The 20,921-nt window shown below is 44.3% G+C and overlaps 1 protein-coding gene across 1 annotated transcript; it reads right to left on the reverse strand.

Moving 5' to 3' along the window:
• Positions 1–17,049: 17,049 nt before the first annotated feature.
• LOC123055346 (protein ROH1) lies at positions 17,050–18,830 on the reverse strand. Its single transcript, XM_044479343.1, has one exon. The coding sequence runs from the start codon at positions 18,681–18,683 to the stop codon at positions 17,355–17,357; it is 1,329 nt and encodes a 442-aa protein (XP_044335278.1). The 5' UTR covers positions 18,684–18,830; the 3' UTR covers positions 17,050–17,354.
• Positions 18,831–20,921: the final 2,091 nt, after the last annotated feature.

A 20,921-nucleotide genomic window follows, 5' to 3' on the forward strand; every position in this document is an offset into this window, starting at 1 on the left:
AACATAACTGTTTCATACAGAACTAGCAACGTACAACATGGCTGTCTCGCGGCGATCAGATCAAAGTGCACTCAGTACTGCAGAGAACAGAGCAACGCTTGTCTCTACTGATAATCTGTGTCTAAGTACCAAATGCATGCTATGTACAACCATGGATCCATCATCACGGTTGCACAAACATCTCACTGACAACAAACATGAGCATCGACAGAGGACGTTAGCATGCACTCAACTCTAAACTGGGCCTGGATCACATAATAAATCACTCAAAGTCGGAACCATCTCGCCAACAAGCCTCTACAGCCTAATCAATCATGAACATGAACCAAGCACCAAAGTGCCTGCCATTACCAAACCAAACCAGATTTCAAGAATAAACCAATAGTGTTAGACCGTCAGCACGAAGCACTCACTGCCCAGGTGGTAAGAGAAGTATTCACAAGCTGCTACAAATAAAGAATAAATCAAATACAACTAAACGACTCGATTTTATCATAAGGCCACGCCGGCCTCTATGCATGAAGACACATGTATAACTTATGGAGAGGAAGGCTACCTCGATTTCAATGGGCGATGGATCATCAGCATACCACCTGCATTTTGAGTATTTCACACAATGATCAACCAAACATTAATGGGCACATATGGCGCCAAATACGAATTGGTCGTATATACCTAGCTTCATGCGAGTCTGGAGGAAGACTCGCCTGAAGCGAGGCACTAGATGGACCTGCCCAAGCGCGGGAAGGCCACAACCTAGTTTTGTTTTTATTGTTTTCCATGTTTTCTGTTTTTATTCTTTTACCTTTTTTATTTTTGTTTATGCTTTCAAATAAATATTACAAAAAACACTACATATTCAAAGAAAACGTGTTTTTTCTGTTTATCTTTTTTACCTTTTTTATTTTTGTTTATGCTATCAAATAAATATTACAAAAAAACTACATATTCGCGGAAGGAAAAAAACGCAATTTTTTCGTTTTCCGAGAGGCACGATTCGTGGAAGTAAAAAATAGAAAACATTTTTTTTTCGAGAGGCACGGCCATGCCTCTCGCAGAAGCAAATCCATGCCTCTCTCAGAAGAAGAAAAAAAGAAAACTCATCTTTTCACGCAATTTTAAAATAAAAAAAATTTGTCCAAAAGCTAAGAAAGACCGGTGAAAAACTGTAAAGCCCAAAAAACCCGAAAAAACCATTTAAAAGCCGAAATCGCGTGCGAAAAAAAACAAAATCCGGAGGAACCGCCTAAAACCCGACACGTGACGGTGGCTGAGAGCGCACCTGCCCACCCCAACTGACCCTTGCGGAGGCTTCCGAAGGAGCGCTCCTTAGTTAGTTGCTCGTGGGGTTCCCTCTTATCTCGTTGAATGCGAGACATAGGATCCCAGGCTCTCATAGCCGTGGCCCAACAGAGCCATGTCCCGTACATAGCGTTCAGAAGATCTCCTCGTTCTTTCTAAAAAAAAGGACCATCTTCTCATTCACGTGGTTCATTGTGTTTCTTTTCTTTTGATATTTCCTACTAAGATGGCCAGCTTTTACATATACGTAGCTTAAAATAATTCATGCATTCAAAAAAAATCATGGGATACATAAGAAAATATGCACTTTGAACAAAGATCATGTAGTAAAAAAAGTTCACAGATTTGAAAAATATTTCGTGAAATTTAAAAAAGTTCATGCATTTGAGAAAAGTTTGTGAGCTTGAAAAATGATCATGGGTTCGAAAAAATATTCATGGAATTGAATAATTCATGAATTCCAAAGTTTGTGGGTTCGAAAAATGTTTATTATTTTGTGAAACATTTGTGGATTTCTAAAAATTTAATGAAATCACAATTTTTTCTTGAAATTGAAAAAATATTACGAAATTTGCAAAAAAAAATGGCGGCTTTGAAGAAAGTCCAAAGATTCTATAAATAGATCACGAATTCAAAACAAAAGTTCACGAGGTTGAATAAATTTTCATGAATTTTAATAATGTTCCTGAGTTTCAAAGATGATCAGGAAATTGAAAACCAAAGGTTCATAAAAACTAAAAATAAATAAAAATAAAAAGAAAAGGAAAATCGAAAAGGTAAGCCGGAAGGAAACAAAAAGACCCACAGAAAAAAAATAGATGGGAAATCAGGATGCACCGTGCGGCTCGAGTGAGCGTGCACACACACACACACGGGCGTGAGCGATCAGAAGATCTCGTTCTTTCTAAAAAAAATAAGATCTCCTCGTTCATGTGGTTCTTTGTGTTTCTTTTCGTTTGATATTTCCTACTGAGATGGCCAGCATTTTCAAATACGTAGTTAAGATAATTCATGCATTCAAACAAAATAAAACATTCATATGATACGTAAGAAAATATGCAATTACCCCACACACAAAAAATATGCAATTTGGAAAAAGTTCATATATTAAAAAATGTTCCCAGAATTGGAAAATAGTTCATGACATTTTAAAAAGTTCATGCATTCGAGAAAATTTTGTGAGCTTGAATAATGGTCATGGGTTTGCAAAAAGATTCATGGATTTGAAAAAGTTCGCGAATTCCAAAGGTACTATCGCTCAACGGCGTGCCTAGCAGGCTGGCCCATTAAATCAGTCTCTTCGGTCGAACACGACGCTGGAACGAGAGGCCAAACATTCGTTCGTTCGCTAGCATCTCCCTGGTTGACTAGTTGAAAACGTTCGTAATAAAATTAAAATAGTATGCAAAAGTGACAAAACTTCGTCAATTTGAAAAAAGTTCATCGGTTTCGAAATAAAGTTCATCAACTTTGAAAAAAGTTCTTTAACTATGAGAAAAAGCTTATCGACTTTGAAAAAAGTTTAACAAATTTTGAACCAACTTCATCGAATTTGGAAAATAGTTCATCCAAAATGAAAAAAAGTTCAGCGATTTTGAAAAAATATCATTGAATTTGAAAAAAAAAGTTCACCAATTTTGGAAAAAAATGTTCTCAAAGTTTTTTAAAAATTTTATTAATTCCAAACAAACTTCATGCATTTTGAAAAAGGAAAATGAGAACAAAAAATGAAAGAGAAGATTTAAAAAAGTAAAAACAATAGTTCACAAGAGTAGAGGTTTAAACTGATTGAAGAGCTCGCAAGTTCGATTCTTGTCGCGTGCCCTTTTTTGCAATTTTAACAGGTAAAAAAATGTAATTGGTTCAGACCAGAGAGGGTGTGTGCCGGTTTGCGAATTGCACATTAATTGGCACACGTGGCCCCAAATAGGAATTGGCCGTATATACCTTGCATCTTGCGAGTCTGAAGGAAGACTCGCCTCGAGCGAGGCACTAGATGGGCCTGCCCAAGCGCGGGGAGGACACAGCCTAGTTTTGTATTTATTGTTTTCCATGTTTTCCGTTTTCATTTTTTAACTTTTTTTTTGTTTATGCTTTCAAATAAATATTAAGAAAATCACTTCATATTCAAATAAAATGGTTTTTTTGTTTCCTAGAGGCATAGCCGTGCCTCTTGCAAAAGGAACAAAAACATGTTTTTTATCGTCTTCCGAGAGGCACGGTTGTGCCTCAAACGGAAGCAAATCTGTGCCACTCACAAAAGTAAAAAAAATAAAAAATGCATTTTCCCGTTTTCGAGAGGCACGGCCGTGCTTCTCGTGGAAGCAAATCCGTGACTCTCTCAGGAAAAAAAGAAGCGTGTCTTTTTGCCCAAATTTTTTAAAAAATATATATTTTTTTTGTCAAGCTAAGAAATACCGGTGAAAACCGAAAAGCCTAAAAAATTGAAAAAACAATTTAAAAAGATGAATCACGTGCGAAAAAATAAAGTAAATAGAGGAAACGCCCAAAACATGGCACGTGTCGGCGGCTGAGAGCGTGCCAAATGGCGCGCTCTTAGCCCACCCCATTTGACCCTTGGGGAGGCTCCCAGGAGCGCTCCTTAGTTAGTTGCTCCCAGGGTTCCCTCTTGTCTCGCAGAATGCGAGACATAGGGGCACCCCGCGCCGAAAGGATCCCTGGTGCTCACTAGCTGTGGCCCAACATAGCCATCGCCCGCACATAGTGTTCAGAAGATCTGCTCGTTCTTTCTCAAAAAAAAAAGGAGATCTCCTCGTTCACGTGGTTCATTGTGTTTCTTTTCGTTTGTTATTTCCTACTGAGACAGCCAGTGTTTCATATATGTAGTTAAAGATAATTCATGCATTCAAAAAAATATAAAAAACAGGGGATACGTAAGAAAATAGGCAATTCGAAAAACTTCAAATATTAAAAAAGTCCTAGAATTGAAAATAGTTTCATGAAATTCAAAAAAGTTCATGCATTTGATAAAATATTGTGAGCTTGAATAATAGTCATGGGTTTGAAAAAAAAAATCATGGATTTGAAAATGTCAACGAATTCCAAAGTTTGTGGGTTCAAAAAAATTCATCATTTTGGAAAACATTTGTGGATTTTAGAAAATTTAACAAATTCAAAAGGATGTTCATGAAATTGAAAAAAATATTAAAAATTTGCAAAAAAGGCGGGTTAAAAAAAATCAAAGATTCTATAAACAGTTCACGAGTTTGATTAAATTCTCATGAATTTTAAAATTGTTCCGAGTAAAAAAATTGATCAGGAATTTAAAAATAAGAGGTTCATAAAATTAAAAGAAAAAGAAAAAATAAAATAGAAACGTTAAGCCGGAAGGAAACAATAAAACCCCACAGAAAAAACAGACTGGAAATCAGACTGCACCACGGCTCGACTGAGCTTGCACACACGTGGGCGTGAATGATAAGGAAAACAAGAAGGTAAATGGATCGACCCTAGGACAGAGGGGATGTGCGCTGTGGTGCAGAAACATTATGAATCAGCGCTATAAGCGCTAGATAGGAAACCCATAGAGTTAAATATACTAGAGGTGCCTTAACTTGTCCAGCACGGTTATTTTGGTGCCTAAAGTTATAAAATACACAAAACTGATGCTATGACTTGTCCTATGGTGCAAATACAATACCTCCGCACGAATCCAGGTGTACGCTCTCGCCGTGTGGACCGCCAACATGGCCTTTGGTGAATAAACATTAGCTGGTGACATATATAGATCAATTCAACTTATCGCTTTCCGGCAAAAAAGGAAAAATTCTGCCTGGCACTGTGCAATTTCCTTTTACATATTTACTTTTTTTCAATTTACTAATGTTTAGTCATATAAAAAATTAGAATAATTATCAATATGCGATTACTTTCTATTTTAAATCATTATTCTATTTTCATTATTGTGCAGGTTGAAGAGGTAAAAACATGAACTTTTTCTAAAATTTACGTGGATTTAAATAGTTCAACATATATTATAAAATACTGTGTATTTTTTGGTATCTTCATTCAAGACCACAAGCAGGCACAATTATTGTGCATCTTCATCGTATTTTAAAATACACAAATAAAAAGATCAACAACGATTTATTTTGAAAACTGTTCAACGTGTATTAAAAATCATTGTATTAAACATGTTCATAGAAAGGTAATAATAATTTCACACAGTAAATTTCTTAATACATGTTAAGCATTTTGTAAAATAGATGTTCTAAAAGAAATTAATACAGGACGAACATCTTTCATAGGCTTACCTCGTAAATATTCCCGTAGCACAGGCTTACCTCGTCGGTAGCCTGGGCAGGCTGTACAACTTGGGACCCGGAGGTCCCAGCTGGTTCAAAACTCCTGCCCGCAATTTTGTTTTCTCTAGTTTCTGAATCATACCGACATGCATGACAATGTTTCTAATTTGAGGGGCTTCTTATATAACAAAATAAAAACATTTGATGGGGTTTCTGTAAAAAAAATATCCTCATACGCGGGACACCCATTGCCAGCCACTGACATGTGAGCCAAGACCATGTTGGCATGCCACACAGGTAGGACATACAATCAAATACGTATGAAGGCACCGTATTTACATTTAGGAAGAGTACATGACTGGAACTTGAAGAAAGAAAGTAAAAATAATAATGAAACAATTTTCACACAATTTACACATAAATTGCAATTTTGTAGTTATGTAAAAATAAACATATAATGGTGAATTTTACATAAAAAACAAAGTTTTTAAACAAGGAATGAATTATTGGCATTGGTATCGTCCTTAAAAACAGGAAATGAATTAAAAACTAAACATAATAAAACAAATAAAGTTTTCTAAGAGAGAGTAAATTAGTGACATTGGTATTACTCTTAATAATAAGAATAAATAAAATTTAAAAAACTTGCACACTACTTTGCAGTGAAATTGCACTTTTTATAATATGCAACGAATACACATATAATAATGCAACTTTAGCATTCTAGTATAATTTACACAAATATTCGTTAGTACTTTCATGCATTCATACACATAATAATAGAAAAATGTATTTAATTTGAATAAAGAAAATAAAAAACAAAATTTTCCACACAATTAGCACAAAAAATGCACTTTTTATAATATGTAACAAAAATATATAAGACTGAAGTTTCCATACTCTACTGTAATTTGTACATGTATACATTTACGCACACTCAACATCCGGAAATACACTTAAAGAAGAAACAAAACTCAACTGAAAAATAGAAAAATAAAAGCGTACAGGTGCAAAAAACAAAAGCAGACCCATGGGAAAAAGCAGGGGCCAAACAGTAGTTATGGTGCAAATACAATCAAAATTGGCTACCTGTTACGGTTTACTTCAAGTTCCAGTCATGTACTTTTCCTAAATGTAAGTCTTTTTAGAGATTTCACTATAAACTACATACGAATGTATATAGACATATTTTAAAGTGTAGGTTCACTCATTTTGCTCCGTATGTAGTCCATAGTGAAATCTCTAAAAAGACTTATATTTAAGAACGGAGGGAGTAGTAATAAGCAAGAAACCGCGTAAACCGCAGGCGCCACATTTAGTCGGGCCTATACGATCTGTCGATCCCCAATTGCAAAACAAGTCTGCATCCATATATTTGTTTGCGTAAATGGCGGTCGAGGTCGAGAGACGTGAATAAAACCAGAGGAACATCGCTCGCAACATTAAAAACTGATCACCAAAACACCAATCTTAAATAAAAGGACTACAAACATACTTGCTTCTAAGTAAGCACCGCATGGCTGTCTTGGCGGTGAACACATCAAAATGCACTTGCAGATCCAAAATTTCACACAGCACTGCAGAGAACAGTACAGTGCTATCTCTACTGATAATGTGCATCCAAGTAGGAAATGCACGCCAAGTGAGTACAACCAGCTACGGATGCAGGAGTGCAGGACCAAGTAAGGTTGCCCAAACAGCTCATGACCTGACCATTAAGAGCATCTCTAGCAGACCCCGCATAAGTGGTCAAACCTGCAAAAAATTGCGTTTTACAATTCAAACCTGGTCGGAGCAAACACACCGCCGCGGAGTTTGCCGGAATCCGCCCTAAACTCGCCGGAATTCATCACCGCACATCGGAAAAGGCCGCTAGACGCCGCAATCGATCGCCGCCGGTTCGAATTGGACGAGCTCGACATCGTCGTGGCCTCCCATGACCTCAGCCTGGCCGCCGGAATCCTCCCGACGCGGCAGGCAAAGGGGCACGGCTCGCCTGGCAATAGAGCAAGGCGCGGACGACAGAGGCGACGGGGCGTGGCGGCGAGGCTGGGCGCGACCGGCGCGGTGATGGGGCGCGACCGACAGGGACGGGGCGCGACCGATGGGCGATGGGGCGTGGCAGACGGGCGACGGGGCATGGCCTGTGGGCGACGGGGCGCGGCCGACAGGGTTGGGCGCGGCCGGCGTGGCCGGCGCGGCCGGCTAGAGGAAGGGGCGGCAATGGCCGGACTGGAGGAAGGAGCTCTTTATTTCAATTTTACAGTTTGTTTTACAATATATGTTCGGCCGCGCTAGTTTTCGACCCGCAAACGCGATCTTTGTGAAACTACAAACACATTTTGCGGGTCAAGTTTTTGCGGGGTCTGTTAGAGTTGCTCTAAACTGGACCTGAATCACATAAATTACGCGCTATCGCAACCATCCTACCAACAAGCTCTGTACACACCAATCATGTAGGAGTGCATTACCAAGCCAAACCAGATTTGATGAATAAAACAAAGATGCAACCTTAACATAACTGTTTCATACAGTACTAGCATGGCTGTCTAGCGATCAGATCAAAATGCACTTACAGGTATCCAAAATCTTACAACAAGCTCATTTTTTACTTTATTATTGAACCAATTTTACAATGTAAAATACAATTGACTATTGAACAGAACCTACTATAAAGAAATAGCTCCCCGTACACACCATATGTACTTTAGAAATATTTAGATGCTTATATACAATTAAAGACTAGAAACTATTATCAAGATATTTTGTTGTCAGCACATTTAAGAGAAAGAGAGAGAGAGAGAGAGAGAGAGAGAGAGAGAGAGAGAGAGAGAGAGAGAGAGAGAGAGAGAGAGAGAGAGAGAGAGAGGATATATATACACTTTAATCCATGTAAGTGTCGCAAGTTAATATATAGTTTTTTGTTTTTCATTTACTCATATCTAATTTGGTTTAAAGATTTTATGGGGCAATATCGCAAAAAAAGGACTTCTCTTGCAACAATTGCCTAAGTTTAGTTGAGCACAGATGTAACTTTCAACGATAGAAACTAAAACTATATAATAATAAAATACTACATTTAATAGTAAGAAACCTTAAAATATGGTTTATTATGCTCACTAAATAGTTCAAAAAATAGTTACTCCCTCCGATCCATATTAATTGTCACTGATTTATTAAAAACAATTAATATGGATCAGAGATAGTTTTAAAATTATGTTTTGTACTCCCACCATACCACAATACTTGTCGCTAGGGGAAACTAGTAAAAGTTCCCCCAACAACAAGTATTTTGCTACAGAGGTAGTAATGAATAAGCTATAAATAAGTATAAAAGTTTAATACAAATGCTTCGTCCCCGGTGGAGTCGTCAAAAAGTGTGTTCGCACACAAACACGTCACCGTGTACCTCCAACATCGAGGGTGATGCACTGCAGCTCACGTTGAAGGGGACCCGTCCGGCAGCGCGGTACATAAGCAATCCGGCAGGTGCTTTTAAGGACCCAAAACCCACATGCCGGGAGAGACCCCGTCAGGGAGCGCGGCGGCTATGTGCTTCCCTAGTTCGGCATGACAGCTCTTAGGGCCTCGAGTTCGCCGCCCTACAACAAGAAGAACGAACGAAGAATGAGGAAGAAGAACAAAGGAAGAAGATAAAAGTAAAGGTAAAAGTGGTGTATGAATTTGTTCGATTGTGTGTTCCTTTTTTCAATCCGCCATCACCTCTCATCTATTTATGAGGCGGCTGGACTTCCCGTACAAGAAAAAGACTGCAAATCCCGTCCAAATCTTTCCAAAATTAACCGAACTCGCATTTAGGCAAGTTAGAAACAACAGTTCGGTTTTAAGTCTCACAGTCCACAAAGGACTTTGGATGAAAATGCACCCAAAAGCAAATTTAACCGTTTCGATGAGACGGACAACTTTAATGTTGAACGTTTTTTGATTTGGGGCCATCTTGAAGGCCTAATTTCCCCTGCAATCATCAGATTCATAGAGAATTACGATTTCGGTTCGGATCGGAATGTCCGCTCGACCGGTCCAGACTGTCCAGTCACAACAGAAGGTTTTCACGTGTTTCTCGCCCCAGACTGGACAGTCTGGTCCCAATTACTGGACAGTCCATGTAAGACCCCTAGTGTCATGCTACAGTAGTCTCTTGTTAATGGTGCCTTGTCATCACATTACTGTTGCTAATCTTCACTTGATCCAAATCACAATTCAAATTCAAATCCAATCTAAAGTCAAAAATTCATAATTGCTCAAACATGAAAAATAAAATGTTCATCATGTGCCAAATAATTCATAACTAATATTGTTAGTGAACCAACATTTTTGTCAAGTGTCTAGATGCACTAAACTAGTGAAAATGGTGGCTAAATCAATATTTTAAATTCCTTTTTAAATTATAAAAGTTACAAACTATTTTCAGAAGCCTCACAATTTTTTGTGGCAGTGCCAACTATTGCAATGTAATTATGTGGCCAAGTCCCACATTTTACATAATCCTTTTGGCAACTCAAATATTGCAAAGCATTTTCTCTAAAAAGAAAAGAGCAGAAGAAATAAAAAGAAAGGGAAAAGGCCCCCTGCCCCTGGGCCTAAGGCCACAGGGACATGCCCAGCTGGCCCGGCCCACCTGCCTCCCGCGCCTCCCTCCTCTCCCCTTCACCTGTTGAGCCCGGCCGAGCCGGTTCGCCATCGCCACCGCACCCACTCGCTGTCCCGCGTCGCTACAGTCTCTGTGGAGACGATAAGAACGCCAGCGCCGATGCCCTGGGCAGCCCCCAGATATTTTCCTCCTCCTCCTCTCGCGCTGCTGTCTCCTCGGCCGCCATGGTTGCCACGGCCGTCGTCGTCGCCTCGCCGCCCGCTTAGCCACAAGGCTCCCCGCGCCTCGCCAGCTCGTCCACGAGCTCCGCCGAGCTTAGCTGCGACCTCCCCGACCCCGAGCTCGAGCTCTATGCCACCGCAGCCTCGGGATCGAGTCCGTCTTCATCCATGACCGCCGGTGCTTCTCCGATGAACGTCGCCGCCCTGCTGCTTCTAAGCCACCACCGGGCCTCCGTGTGCCTTCCCGGTGAGCTCCGCCTTCTTTCCCCTCCGTTCCCCTTCCCCTCGAGCTGCTGCTGCTGCTAGCTCCGCCATGGCCAAAGCTCACCGCCGCCCGCCCGTCGCCGTCGAGGCTAGGGCCAGTTTCACGCATGCCCGAGCCCCGCAGCGACCTCCTGGCGCTCCTAGGACTCGAATGCGCGCGCGCACGCACCTCTTCTTGCCCCGCAGCATCGCCCCCTACCTTTCCCGATTCCGACCGCCGCCCTCACCGCTCGTCGCCGTCTCGACGGGCCTCCTCCGGCCTCACCGCCACCACAGGAGGGCGCAGCTCGCTCCGCTCGTTCGGGCGAGCCCAGCAACGCCCAGAGCCGACGCCCGGAGCTCCACCTCGTCGACCGCCCGAAAGCCGCCGCCGTCCGTAGTCGTCGTCGCCGACGATTCCGGCCGAGTCCGGCCATGCCACTCCACCATTCGATTCGAGGCGGAGTTCCCATTCGGAAGCACCTGACCGCGCGCAAAACGAGCCCTTGTACGCGTTTTCCGACACTCGCCGGTGCGCTCTGCCGCGGTAGAGGCTCGCCGGAGCTGTTCCGGCACCGCCCGCCGACGTGGCACGGCCAGGCCCACCTCCGGGTCACTTACGTCGGGCCCCACGGGCCCCGTTGACTGGGTTGACCCAGTCAACGTGCTGACTGGGCAGCCCAGTGACGCTGACATGCGGGCCCCACCGCATAATTAGTTTAACAAACGTTTTATTAACTAAAACCTAATTAGTTTGTTTTTAGAGACTGACGTGTGGGGCCCAGTAGCTATTTAACCTCATATTAGTTTAATATAGACTCTGTTAACTAACAGAGGCTGACATGTGGGCCCACTGGCCAGGTTTGATCTGGTCAATGCGGCTGTTGACTGCTGATGTCATCTCCATGTCATGCTGACGTCATATTCCTTTTCTATTATTTCTGTTAATTTAAATAATTTCAAAAAAGGTTTAAAACTTTGAAAAATCATAGAAAATAAACCGTAGCTCGGATGAAAATGTTTTATACATGAAAGTTGCTCAGCAAAATCCAACGAATCTGAATACACGGTCCGTTTACCTGTCAGATGCCTCTAACTATCTGAACATGGAACATTCCCCCTCCGGTCATCTGTCTGACACAGGTCCGGAACCGGGAATACCTTCCCGGTTGAAATCCCCCTTCACCTGTACCGTGCAGCACTACGTTAGAATACTCCTAGCGCTGCGTATTGCCATGTTATGCCTTGTGATGCCTTGTTTGCTCTGTATTTACTGTTTCTTCCCCCTCTTCTCTCCGATAGACCCCGAGACTGATGCTGCCCCTGTGATCGACTACATCGACGACGACCCTTCTTCCCTTTCAGCGGAGCTTCCAGGCAAGCCCCCCTTTTTATCATCCCGGTATCGCCCATTCCATTCTCTCATGCTTGCATTAGATTTTGCTACTGTTATTGTTTGCTCCTATTCTGATGCATAGCCTGATTTTGTAACCTGCTCATTGTACCTTACCTGCTTAGTATAGGTTGGTTAGTGATCCATCAGTGACTCCCACCTTTTCCTTGTTGCCCCTGCTTCATCATCGGAGACCCGATCAATGGGATCGAAGACCAGGCCCCGACACCGCACATCAATTTCCCCTTAGTTGCTCGACACTACTGGGTTACTATCGAGTGCCGAGGGTGAGACCTCTTCAGCACTTCTGATGTTAACGTTGTAGTGTAGCTATTCGGTCGTGGTCGTCGAGGGTGATTTCCTCCTTAACCACTTCCGATACGACTCTGCCGTGCAACCCCTCAAGTGTGAACCTCGGGGGTGGTTCCTCTTACGTTCACCTTGATGATTACATCGAGTGGAATTCACCGGGGGTGATTCCTCGGGTTTTCCCCTTGATGTTTGGACACACAGATACTTGGACTCTACAACTGTTACTTGGAAGGGCGGGTCGACCCTGAGGGGTACCCGCGAGTGATGTGGAGACGGGTTGACCTGGAGGGTGCCCGCGAGATAATTATGAGGCGTGGCCGGGCATTCCTAGCCCTTGCCGCAAGTCCTCGAGACGGGGCGACGGGGTCACATATTTCGTGAGTCTCTGCTTGTTACCGCGTGCTCCTAATCCACTACGATTTGGATATTTGATCCGAGGGGCCTCTGGCCTGATAGCACTAACCATCATGTGGGCATAGTATGGGCGTTCTGCATCGTATGCATCAGCCGAAGCTTAATAGACGTCAGCGACTGAGCGGCGCGCGCCGGGTTGGACTGCGTAAGCACCTGCCTTGTTGAAGGAGGTAGCTAGGTCTGCTCACCGGCCGCGTTCGCAACGTGCAGGAGTTCCCGGGGAGATGGCCCATGACCCCTGGGGGCATAGGTTTAGTCCGCGTGCTGACCTCTCTATTAAGCCTAGGTCGGGTTGAGGCGTATTGTTTGGCCGAGGCCGGGCATTACCCAGGAAAGTGTGTCTGGCCGGAGTTAATCGAGCGTGGTGGTAAGTTGGTGCACCCCTGCAGGGAAGAAAACATCTATGGATAGCCTGTCCTACGGTAACGGACACTTGGAGTTGTATCCCGATCGATACAACTAGAACTGGATACTTGTGATGAGAATTGGATTGTGATGATAACCGGATAGTATGGCTCTGGGATTTCTTTCTCGCAGGGGAGTCGAGAAAGGATCTCTGGCCGAGGTTGATAACACTACTACTACTTTACTTTATGCTACTCTACTCCCTCCTCTTTGCTGCAAGATGGTGGTTTCCAGAAGATGCTAGTCTTCGATAGGCTAGGCTTTCCCCTTCTCTTCTGGCATTCTGCAGTCCAGTCCACAGATACAACCCTTTTCATTGATACTGATGCATATGTAGTGTAGATCCTTACTTGCGAGTACTTTGGATGAGTACTCACGGTTGCTTTTCTTCTTCTTTCCGGTTGATGCAACCAGATGGTGGAGCCCAGGATCCAGACGACACCACCGATGACTACTACTACCCCGAGGGTGCTTACTACTACGTGGAGACCGCCGACGATCAGGAGTAGTTAGGAGGCCCCCAGGCAAGAGGCCTTGCCTTTTCGATCGTTGCTACTTTTGTGCTAGCCTTCTTAAGGCAAACTTGTCTAACTCATGTATGTGCTCAGATATTGTTGCTTCCGCTGACTCTTGTGTATTCGAGCCCTCCAGGCCCCTGGCTTGTAATATAAAGCTTGTATTATTTTAATTTGTGTCTAGAGTTGTGCTGTGATATCTTTCCGTGAGTCCTTGATCTTGATCGTACACATTTGCGTGTATGATTAGTGTACGGTTGAATCGAGGGCGTCACAGTCCGGTAGCAACAGGAGGTTTTGGGCGTCCGACCATCTCCATGATTTCTGCAACATTGCACGTTTTTTGCTCTAACTTTTGCATACGATCTGGGATTAAGACGATTTATATATAAATCATCCGATTTGATGAGATGGAGAACTTTCATGTTGGAATTTTTCCCATCCAAGGTGATCGTAATTACGTTTCGTGCCATTTCATAATCTGATGTCAACACGGGCATCTTTGAAATTGTCATACTTCTTGCATCCGAGCTCCGTTTTGGACTATCTTTGTATCCATCTTGATCTTCTCGAAGAGAGCCATCCATTGGTGACTTACAATCAGAAATTTGACTTCATCTTGCTACAGATTCAAGACACTCTTTGCGATCATGCCATTTTCGAGCGTCCATAGCCGCCATTATATCCATTGAGATCGTCGACGAACATAAGTAGCGGTCGAGTTGGGTGACGATGGAGTTTTTTAATTGTACCACGACAAAACTAGTTGAAATTCGGATTATTTTTTTATGTATCAACATGATGATGTAGTTGAGAACGCATGTCCAAAAATAATACTCCCTCCGTCCCAGAATTCTTGTCTTAGATTTGTCTAAATATGGATGTATCAAGTCACGTTTTAGTATTAGATACATCCGTATCTAGACAAATCTAAGACAAGAATTTTGGGATGGAGTCAAATCTTAGTATATTATCATGGCAGCAGACCATGATAAAAAAAATTGTTCTAGGGTTTTTTTACCGAATTATTGTAAGTTTCTATTGTAAGGATAACATGGATTTTTTTTATCATTTTTATACCATGGCAATTGTATTAACCAGAACAGGGTTAGTTTTATTGTGGATAGCATGACATTTTTATTTTTATTTTATTTTAGACCATGAAATTTTTTGTGATTAGACAATCAAAATTTATTACTTTGACAATTTTAGTGTAAAAAGCATTGCATTTTTTAATGATTACACCATGATGGTTTATTCATGGGTAGTATGGAGTATGGCATTTTGGAGACCGAGCAACATGGTGCCCTTTATTTTGAAAAATTCAAAATTCAAAATTTTCAGTTTTAAAAAATTCTGAAAATAAATACACATGTAGGCAAGGATGTAACCTGTATGTGTGAAAAGTTTCAGAATGAAATACCTTGAATTACGAGGTGCACAAAAAACTCATGAACTTTAAGGGTGAATAGCACATGTATTAAAAAGGCACAGATTTGTCTTTTTTGTGTAGCTCTCATTTTATTGTATTTTGACCTGAAAATTCGCACACATGTACATTATGTATCTATGTATGTGCATATATATTTTTTCCAGAATTTTTTGAAACCGAAAAGTTTGAATTTTAAAGTTTTCAAATTAAGGCCTCCATGGAGCTCGATCTCCGTTTGCCATTTTCGGGTAGTATGGCACTTTTATTAGTTTAGACCAATAGTTGACATTCGACATTTCCATGTCATATAAGGAGTAGTTCATCTAAAAAAAGTAGTTGAGTTGACAATCGGCGTCTTCCTTGTTACCAAACGTGCTGCTGCTCACCTCACACTTCTGACCAAGAAGAAATGCAGAAAGAAACTGTGGTTGGGCGTGTCAAGACGGACAGACACGAGGAAGCGAGGCAGCTTCCTAGTTCCTGCCCAGTAAGAAATGTCTCCACAACAAGCGGCCTCTCATTCATGCAGCATCACTTTTCCCTGCAACAAGGAAAACCTTGTTGCACTAGGTGGTGCCTACCAGCAACACAGGGGAGAAGCCTAACCAATCTTAACCTGCTTGGGTCTCATCCAGACATTACTAGCAGAGCCTTTGAACTGAATGTGCAGACAAATATGGAAAAAACACTAGTTAGCCACACCAACTGACTGCACTTTCTATACAGAGTCAACGAGCCATGAACCCTAAGCCATGGAGGATTGGAGGTAGTAGTGCCAGCTGCAAGGAATTGGCTACCTGCTATGGTGCACTCCCACTCATGTACGTAAGAATCAGGGCAAACCCATTTAGTCTGGCCTACACGAGCCCTCGATCCCCAATTGCCAAAGAAATCTGCATCCATATGCGCATTTCCCTAAATGACCGACGAGGCTCTGTGAATCCAGAGACATGAATCAAACGAGAGGAACATCGGTCACAACATTTACACCTGATCTACTATCACCAACAGACCAATCTCAAATACAGGAGTTGTGCTATGTGCAAGATAAATTTGGTCCGATATCGATACGACGGTGCATATGCACCATCCATTGCGTTTGTTATATGATTTAGATGAGCGTCATACAAAGATCGGACTGGTTTTCATCGGACGCAAAGCATCTACATAATTGGAAAGATGTCCTTTGTCCAACAAAATAGACCAATCTTCACATGACATTAATACCAAGTCAAAATGCATTTACAGATCAAAAACTTCACACGGTACTGCAGATAACAGAACAATGCCAACTACAAATGCAGGAGTGCAGGACCAAGTAAGGTTGCCCAAACAGCTCATGAAAATCATGACCATTAAAAGAGCACCTTAGCATGCACCCTACTCTAAACTGAACCTGGATCACATAAATTACGCGCAGCCGCAACCGTCGTACCAACAAGCACTGTACAGGCCAAATCACCAACACCATCCAGGCACTTGCACCCAAGTGCTTGGCAGCATTACCAAGCCAAACCAGATTTGAAGAATAAAACAAGAGGTAATCTTAACATAACTGGTTCATACAGTACTAGCAATGCTATCTGGCCATCAGATCAAAATGCATTTCCAGATATCCAAAATTTCACCCGCTACTGCAGACAACAGAGCAATGCTATCCCCATTCTCCATTGATAATCTGTGCCCAAGTGGCAAATGCATGCTAGGTGCAACAAACTAGGATAACATGACCAACAATCAAGGTTGCCCAAACATCTCATTGACACCATGACCATCGACAGAGGATGTTAGCATGCATCCAACTCTAAACTGGACCTGGATCACATAAATCACTCACTGTCGAAACTATCACGCCAACAAGCCCTGTACAGCCCTAATCAATCATGAACATGAACCAAGCACCTAAGTGTTGGGCGGCATTACCAAACCAAACCAAACCAAGCCAAACCAGATTTCAAGAATAAAACAATAGTGTTAGACCGTCAGTACCAAGCACTGCCCAGATAAGAGAAGGATTCACAAGCTGCTACAAACAAAGAATAAATCAAATACAACTAAACGACTCGATTTTATCATAAGGCCACGCCGGCCTCTATGCATCAAGACACATGTATAAATTATGCAGAGGAAAGCTACCTCGATTTCAACCGGCGATCGATCATCAGCATACCACCTGCATTTTGATATATCACACAATGTTCAACCAAACAGCATTGCCACGATGATCCATGCCGGTTCGCCTACTCGGCGGTGTTGGGCCTATTCAAGCAGTCGAGGATCTCCGTCCTGGTGCGCACGATGCGGTGGAACATCTCGCGCACCTGCCGCTCGAGCGGGTCGAGCCCGTCCTTGAGTGCCTCGCACACCTGCACCAGCTCCTGCGCGGCCTCCCGCACCTCGGCGTCCTTCTCCTTGTCCAGGGGGAACTGCGCGGCGTCGGTGATCTCCATGAGCTGCCGCGACCACCGCTCGATGAGGTGTATCTCCTTGAGCAGCCCGCACGAGTGCTTGCGGTCCTTCTTCTTGGACTCCTCGAGGACGCGCTCGTAGAGCGTGGTGACCGGGCCGGCCCAGGGAAAGCTCCTGGGCACGGCGAAGTGCGCCTGGAGGCCGCGGTCCTGGCAGGGGATGGCGGCGACGAGCGCCCATGCGGTGACGAAGAGCACGGCGCCCATGGTGTACACGGCGGAGGCGAGGCCGCCCGTGGCGGCGACGTCGCTGGCGCGGGGCACGGGCAGGTTGCCCCCGATGGCCTGCAGCTGGCGGGACGCGGACCAGGTGCGGGACACGCTCCAGGACAGCGACCTGAAGTGGGAGCCGCCGGAGCCGGAGCCGGAGCCGCTGCTGCTGCGGCGGTGGTGCCCCCGGCTCTGCTGCCCGGCGGCGTCCTTGCCGGCGTTACCCGTCCGGCCGAAGGAGCGGTTCCGCTGCCCCCCGCCGCCGGCGTCCTTGTCGTCGAGCATGAGGATGGTGAGGTCGGTGAGCGCCTTGCGGGCGCGGCGGATCTGGCCCTCCCCGAGCGGCGCGGCGGGGTTGGACGCGGCGCCCTGCGGGGCGAGCGCAGCGGCGGCGATGGCGAGGTGCTTGCGCCACTGGCGGAGCAGGTCGAGGCCGTCGCGGAGCGCGTTGCAGAGGTCGAGCGCCTTGACGGCGCGGTCGAAGAAGTCGGCGACGAGGCGGTCGAGCGGGGGGCGCGCGAGGGCCCCGGGGCCGCCGGCGAGGAGCGCGGAGCGGAACTCCTCGAGGCAGATGAGGAAGGAGTCGAGCAGGTGCTGGGTCCAGGCGATGGAGAGGATCTCCGGCGGGCCGTTCTTGGCGTCGGCGGGGGCGGCGTCGGGGGAGCAGGGCAGCAGGTCGAGGAGGAGGTCCGCGGTGTGGCGCTGAAAGGCGTCGACTTCGCGGTCGGCCGGGGAGGGGGAGGGGTTGGCGGTGGCGTTGGGGTGGTCGGGCGTGGGCGGGGCGGAGTGGATCTGGCCGTGGTCGCGGTGGCGGAGCGAGAGGATGTGGCGGCCGAAGGAGGTGTGGTGGTGGTGGTGCGCCGGCGAGGCGGAGGAGTCGGTGGCCGGCATTGCGGGCGGGCGGGCTAGGGTTGGACTACCGGTCTCCGGCGGCGGTGGCGAGAGGAATCCGGAATGGTTCGTCTGCTTCCGCCACCAACTATGAGAGGAAGGAAGGTGAACGGAATGGGAAAGGAAGCAGGGAATCCGGGGGCTGGAATGGGATTTCGGGGGAGGCGAGGGGTGGGGGTGAAAAAGGCGTGGGGTTTGTCTGTCTGTCTCCACCTTGGCTCAGCCGCCTGACCGACTGTCGCGCTGCTGGCGTCTGCTCCCATCCTATCCGGCTGCTGCTGGTGTGGGTAAACAAAAAACAATAAAAAAACAAAATTATCTTATCTCTATTTATTTCATTTATTTATGTTCAGAGGTATGCATAATTGGACCACATAAGTCAGAGATAAATTATCGGACTTGTTAATTCTCATCTGGACTAGTATTTGATTAAGCAAAATAGTTCCTGCGAATATCCGCGTAAAATCCATCGGTGTAGTAGGAGTTGGATGACACTAGTCATTTCTCAACTGGATGAGAGCTAGTCACACCTCTACATTATTATCCTCGCGTACATGACCCAGCATTCGAGTATGTGCAAGTTTTGATTTTATCTACTCTGCATAATAACTTTGTCTTAAATCAAACTTTATAAATTTTAATTATAAACAATTCATGAACATCTACAAGACCATTGCACTCATCATTTTTAATACTAGTGTATTTTCACAACAAATATTCCATTGTTGTAAATGCCCATATTGATTTTTATAAAGTTAATCGAATTTTGAAAAGTTTTACTTGAAAACAAAGCTAATACACAAACACAAAGTAAGTAGAGATGAAAAGGAGCAAATCTAAGCATCCGTAAGGTTTTTAATTTCGGAAAAGGAGAAATTTCCGGATGTCACCAAAATATGCAAAAAAACAAAAATCAGAACTTCTTTCGGATTTTGAGTTTCGAAATACAATAAATTTTAATGGTTTTTAACCCTGTTTAAATTTTAGCTTGCACTAGGCTCGAAATTTCAAGGTTGCAAGTATTGCGGACTCCATCGAAGCATGCGGAAATCTCATTGAAATTTTGTACACTGCCTGAAAGTACATATTGGTCATACGTTTGGATGGTCGGCGCCTGCAAACAAGCGTCACGCTCTTTCTGTACCCTTCAACCATGCATCCGGTGCTTGAAATTTTGAGCGTGGATGCGCCTCTCGAGCCAGCCATTTGTGATTTTCTCTTTTTGTTCATAGATTGGTCTTGCATTTCACAAATAAAAATGCAATTTCTTATGAATTCAGCCGCATGGAACATGGAGGCTAATTAAACCGGGTCGGACTAATTATTGGGGCCAACAACAACCTAGTGGCATTTCTATACGCTCGCCCGTAGGAGTCAAACTTGGCAAGCCCAACATACAAATACAATTGAGGTCAATAATATGTGGGGTAGACAATGGGCACCATCGTCAACGTTTCGGGCCAGACGTGCACCGCACCCGTGCATCACAAGTTCATAACAGTTTGGCCACACGCGTGCACGACAGGTTCTTTTTACATACGTACTTCATCTGTTTTTATTTACTCCACGTATTAGCTTTGGTCGAAGTCAAGCTTTATAAATTTTGACAAAGTTTATACAATAACAAATCAATATCATTAAATTCATTATTGAATGTACTTTCACACCATATAGATTTGCTATGGTAAATATTTATATTCTTTTCTATAAACCTGATCAAATTTTAAAAAATTTGACTTCAATCAACTCTAATATGCGGAGTAAATAAAAACGAAGAGAGGTACCTAGAAATATGTGCGCACGTCGCCGTCGAGCGATTAACGGCGGCCATCATCGTTCATCTAACTTGCGGTGGAGCTGAGAGCAAGCATGGTGATTTTCTACGGCGGAACCTTCACTCCGGGTGACAGCCAAGCGCATGACACGTAGGCGGTGGTAGGCGGCTGCAAATGCTCACGTGTCCGAAAAGGCGGAGCCCGGACCGGTCTCAGCTGGACAGGGAGGAGAGCAGGTCAAGGTCACGTGGTGGTTGGGCTGGCGCTCCGGTTGGGCCCGTCCGTCGCCGTCGGTCTCTGTCTGCCACGTGGGCCCTCCCGTGGTGGATATTTTTATTTGCGGCAAAAGATCTCAGTCCCGATGCCCGGCTCGTGCGGCTGATTGGCTATATATAAATGATGAAATGAAGCCGCCGCCGATTGGTTAGGTTAGGATTAGTTTAATCTGTATCAGTGGTTTCAT

The sequence above is a fragment of the Triticum aestivum genome, chromosome 2D (assembly GCF_018294505.1).
Source record: "Triticum aestivum cultivar Chinese Spring chromosome 2D, IWGSC CS RefSeq v2.1, whole genome shotgun sequence".
In the NCBI taxonomy this organism is placed as follows: Eukaryota; Viridiplantae; Streptophyta; class Magnoliopsida; order Poales; family Poaceae; genus Triticum; species Triticum aestivum.

Bases quoted from the DNA above. Each gene is read 5' to 3' on its own strand.
- LOC123055346 (XM_044479343.1), bottom strand. From the start codon at position 18,683: ATGCCGGCCACCGACTCCTCCGCCTCGCCGGCGCACCACCACCACCAC.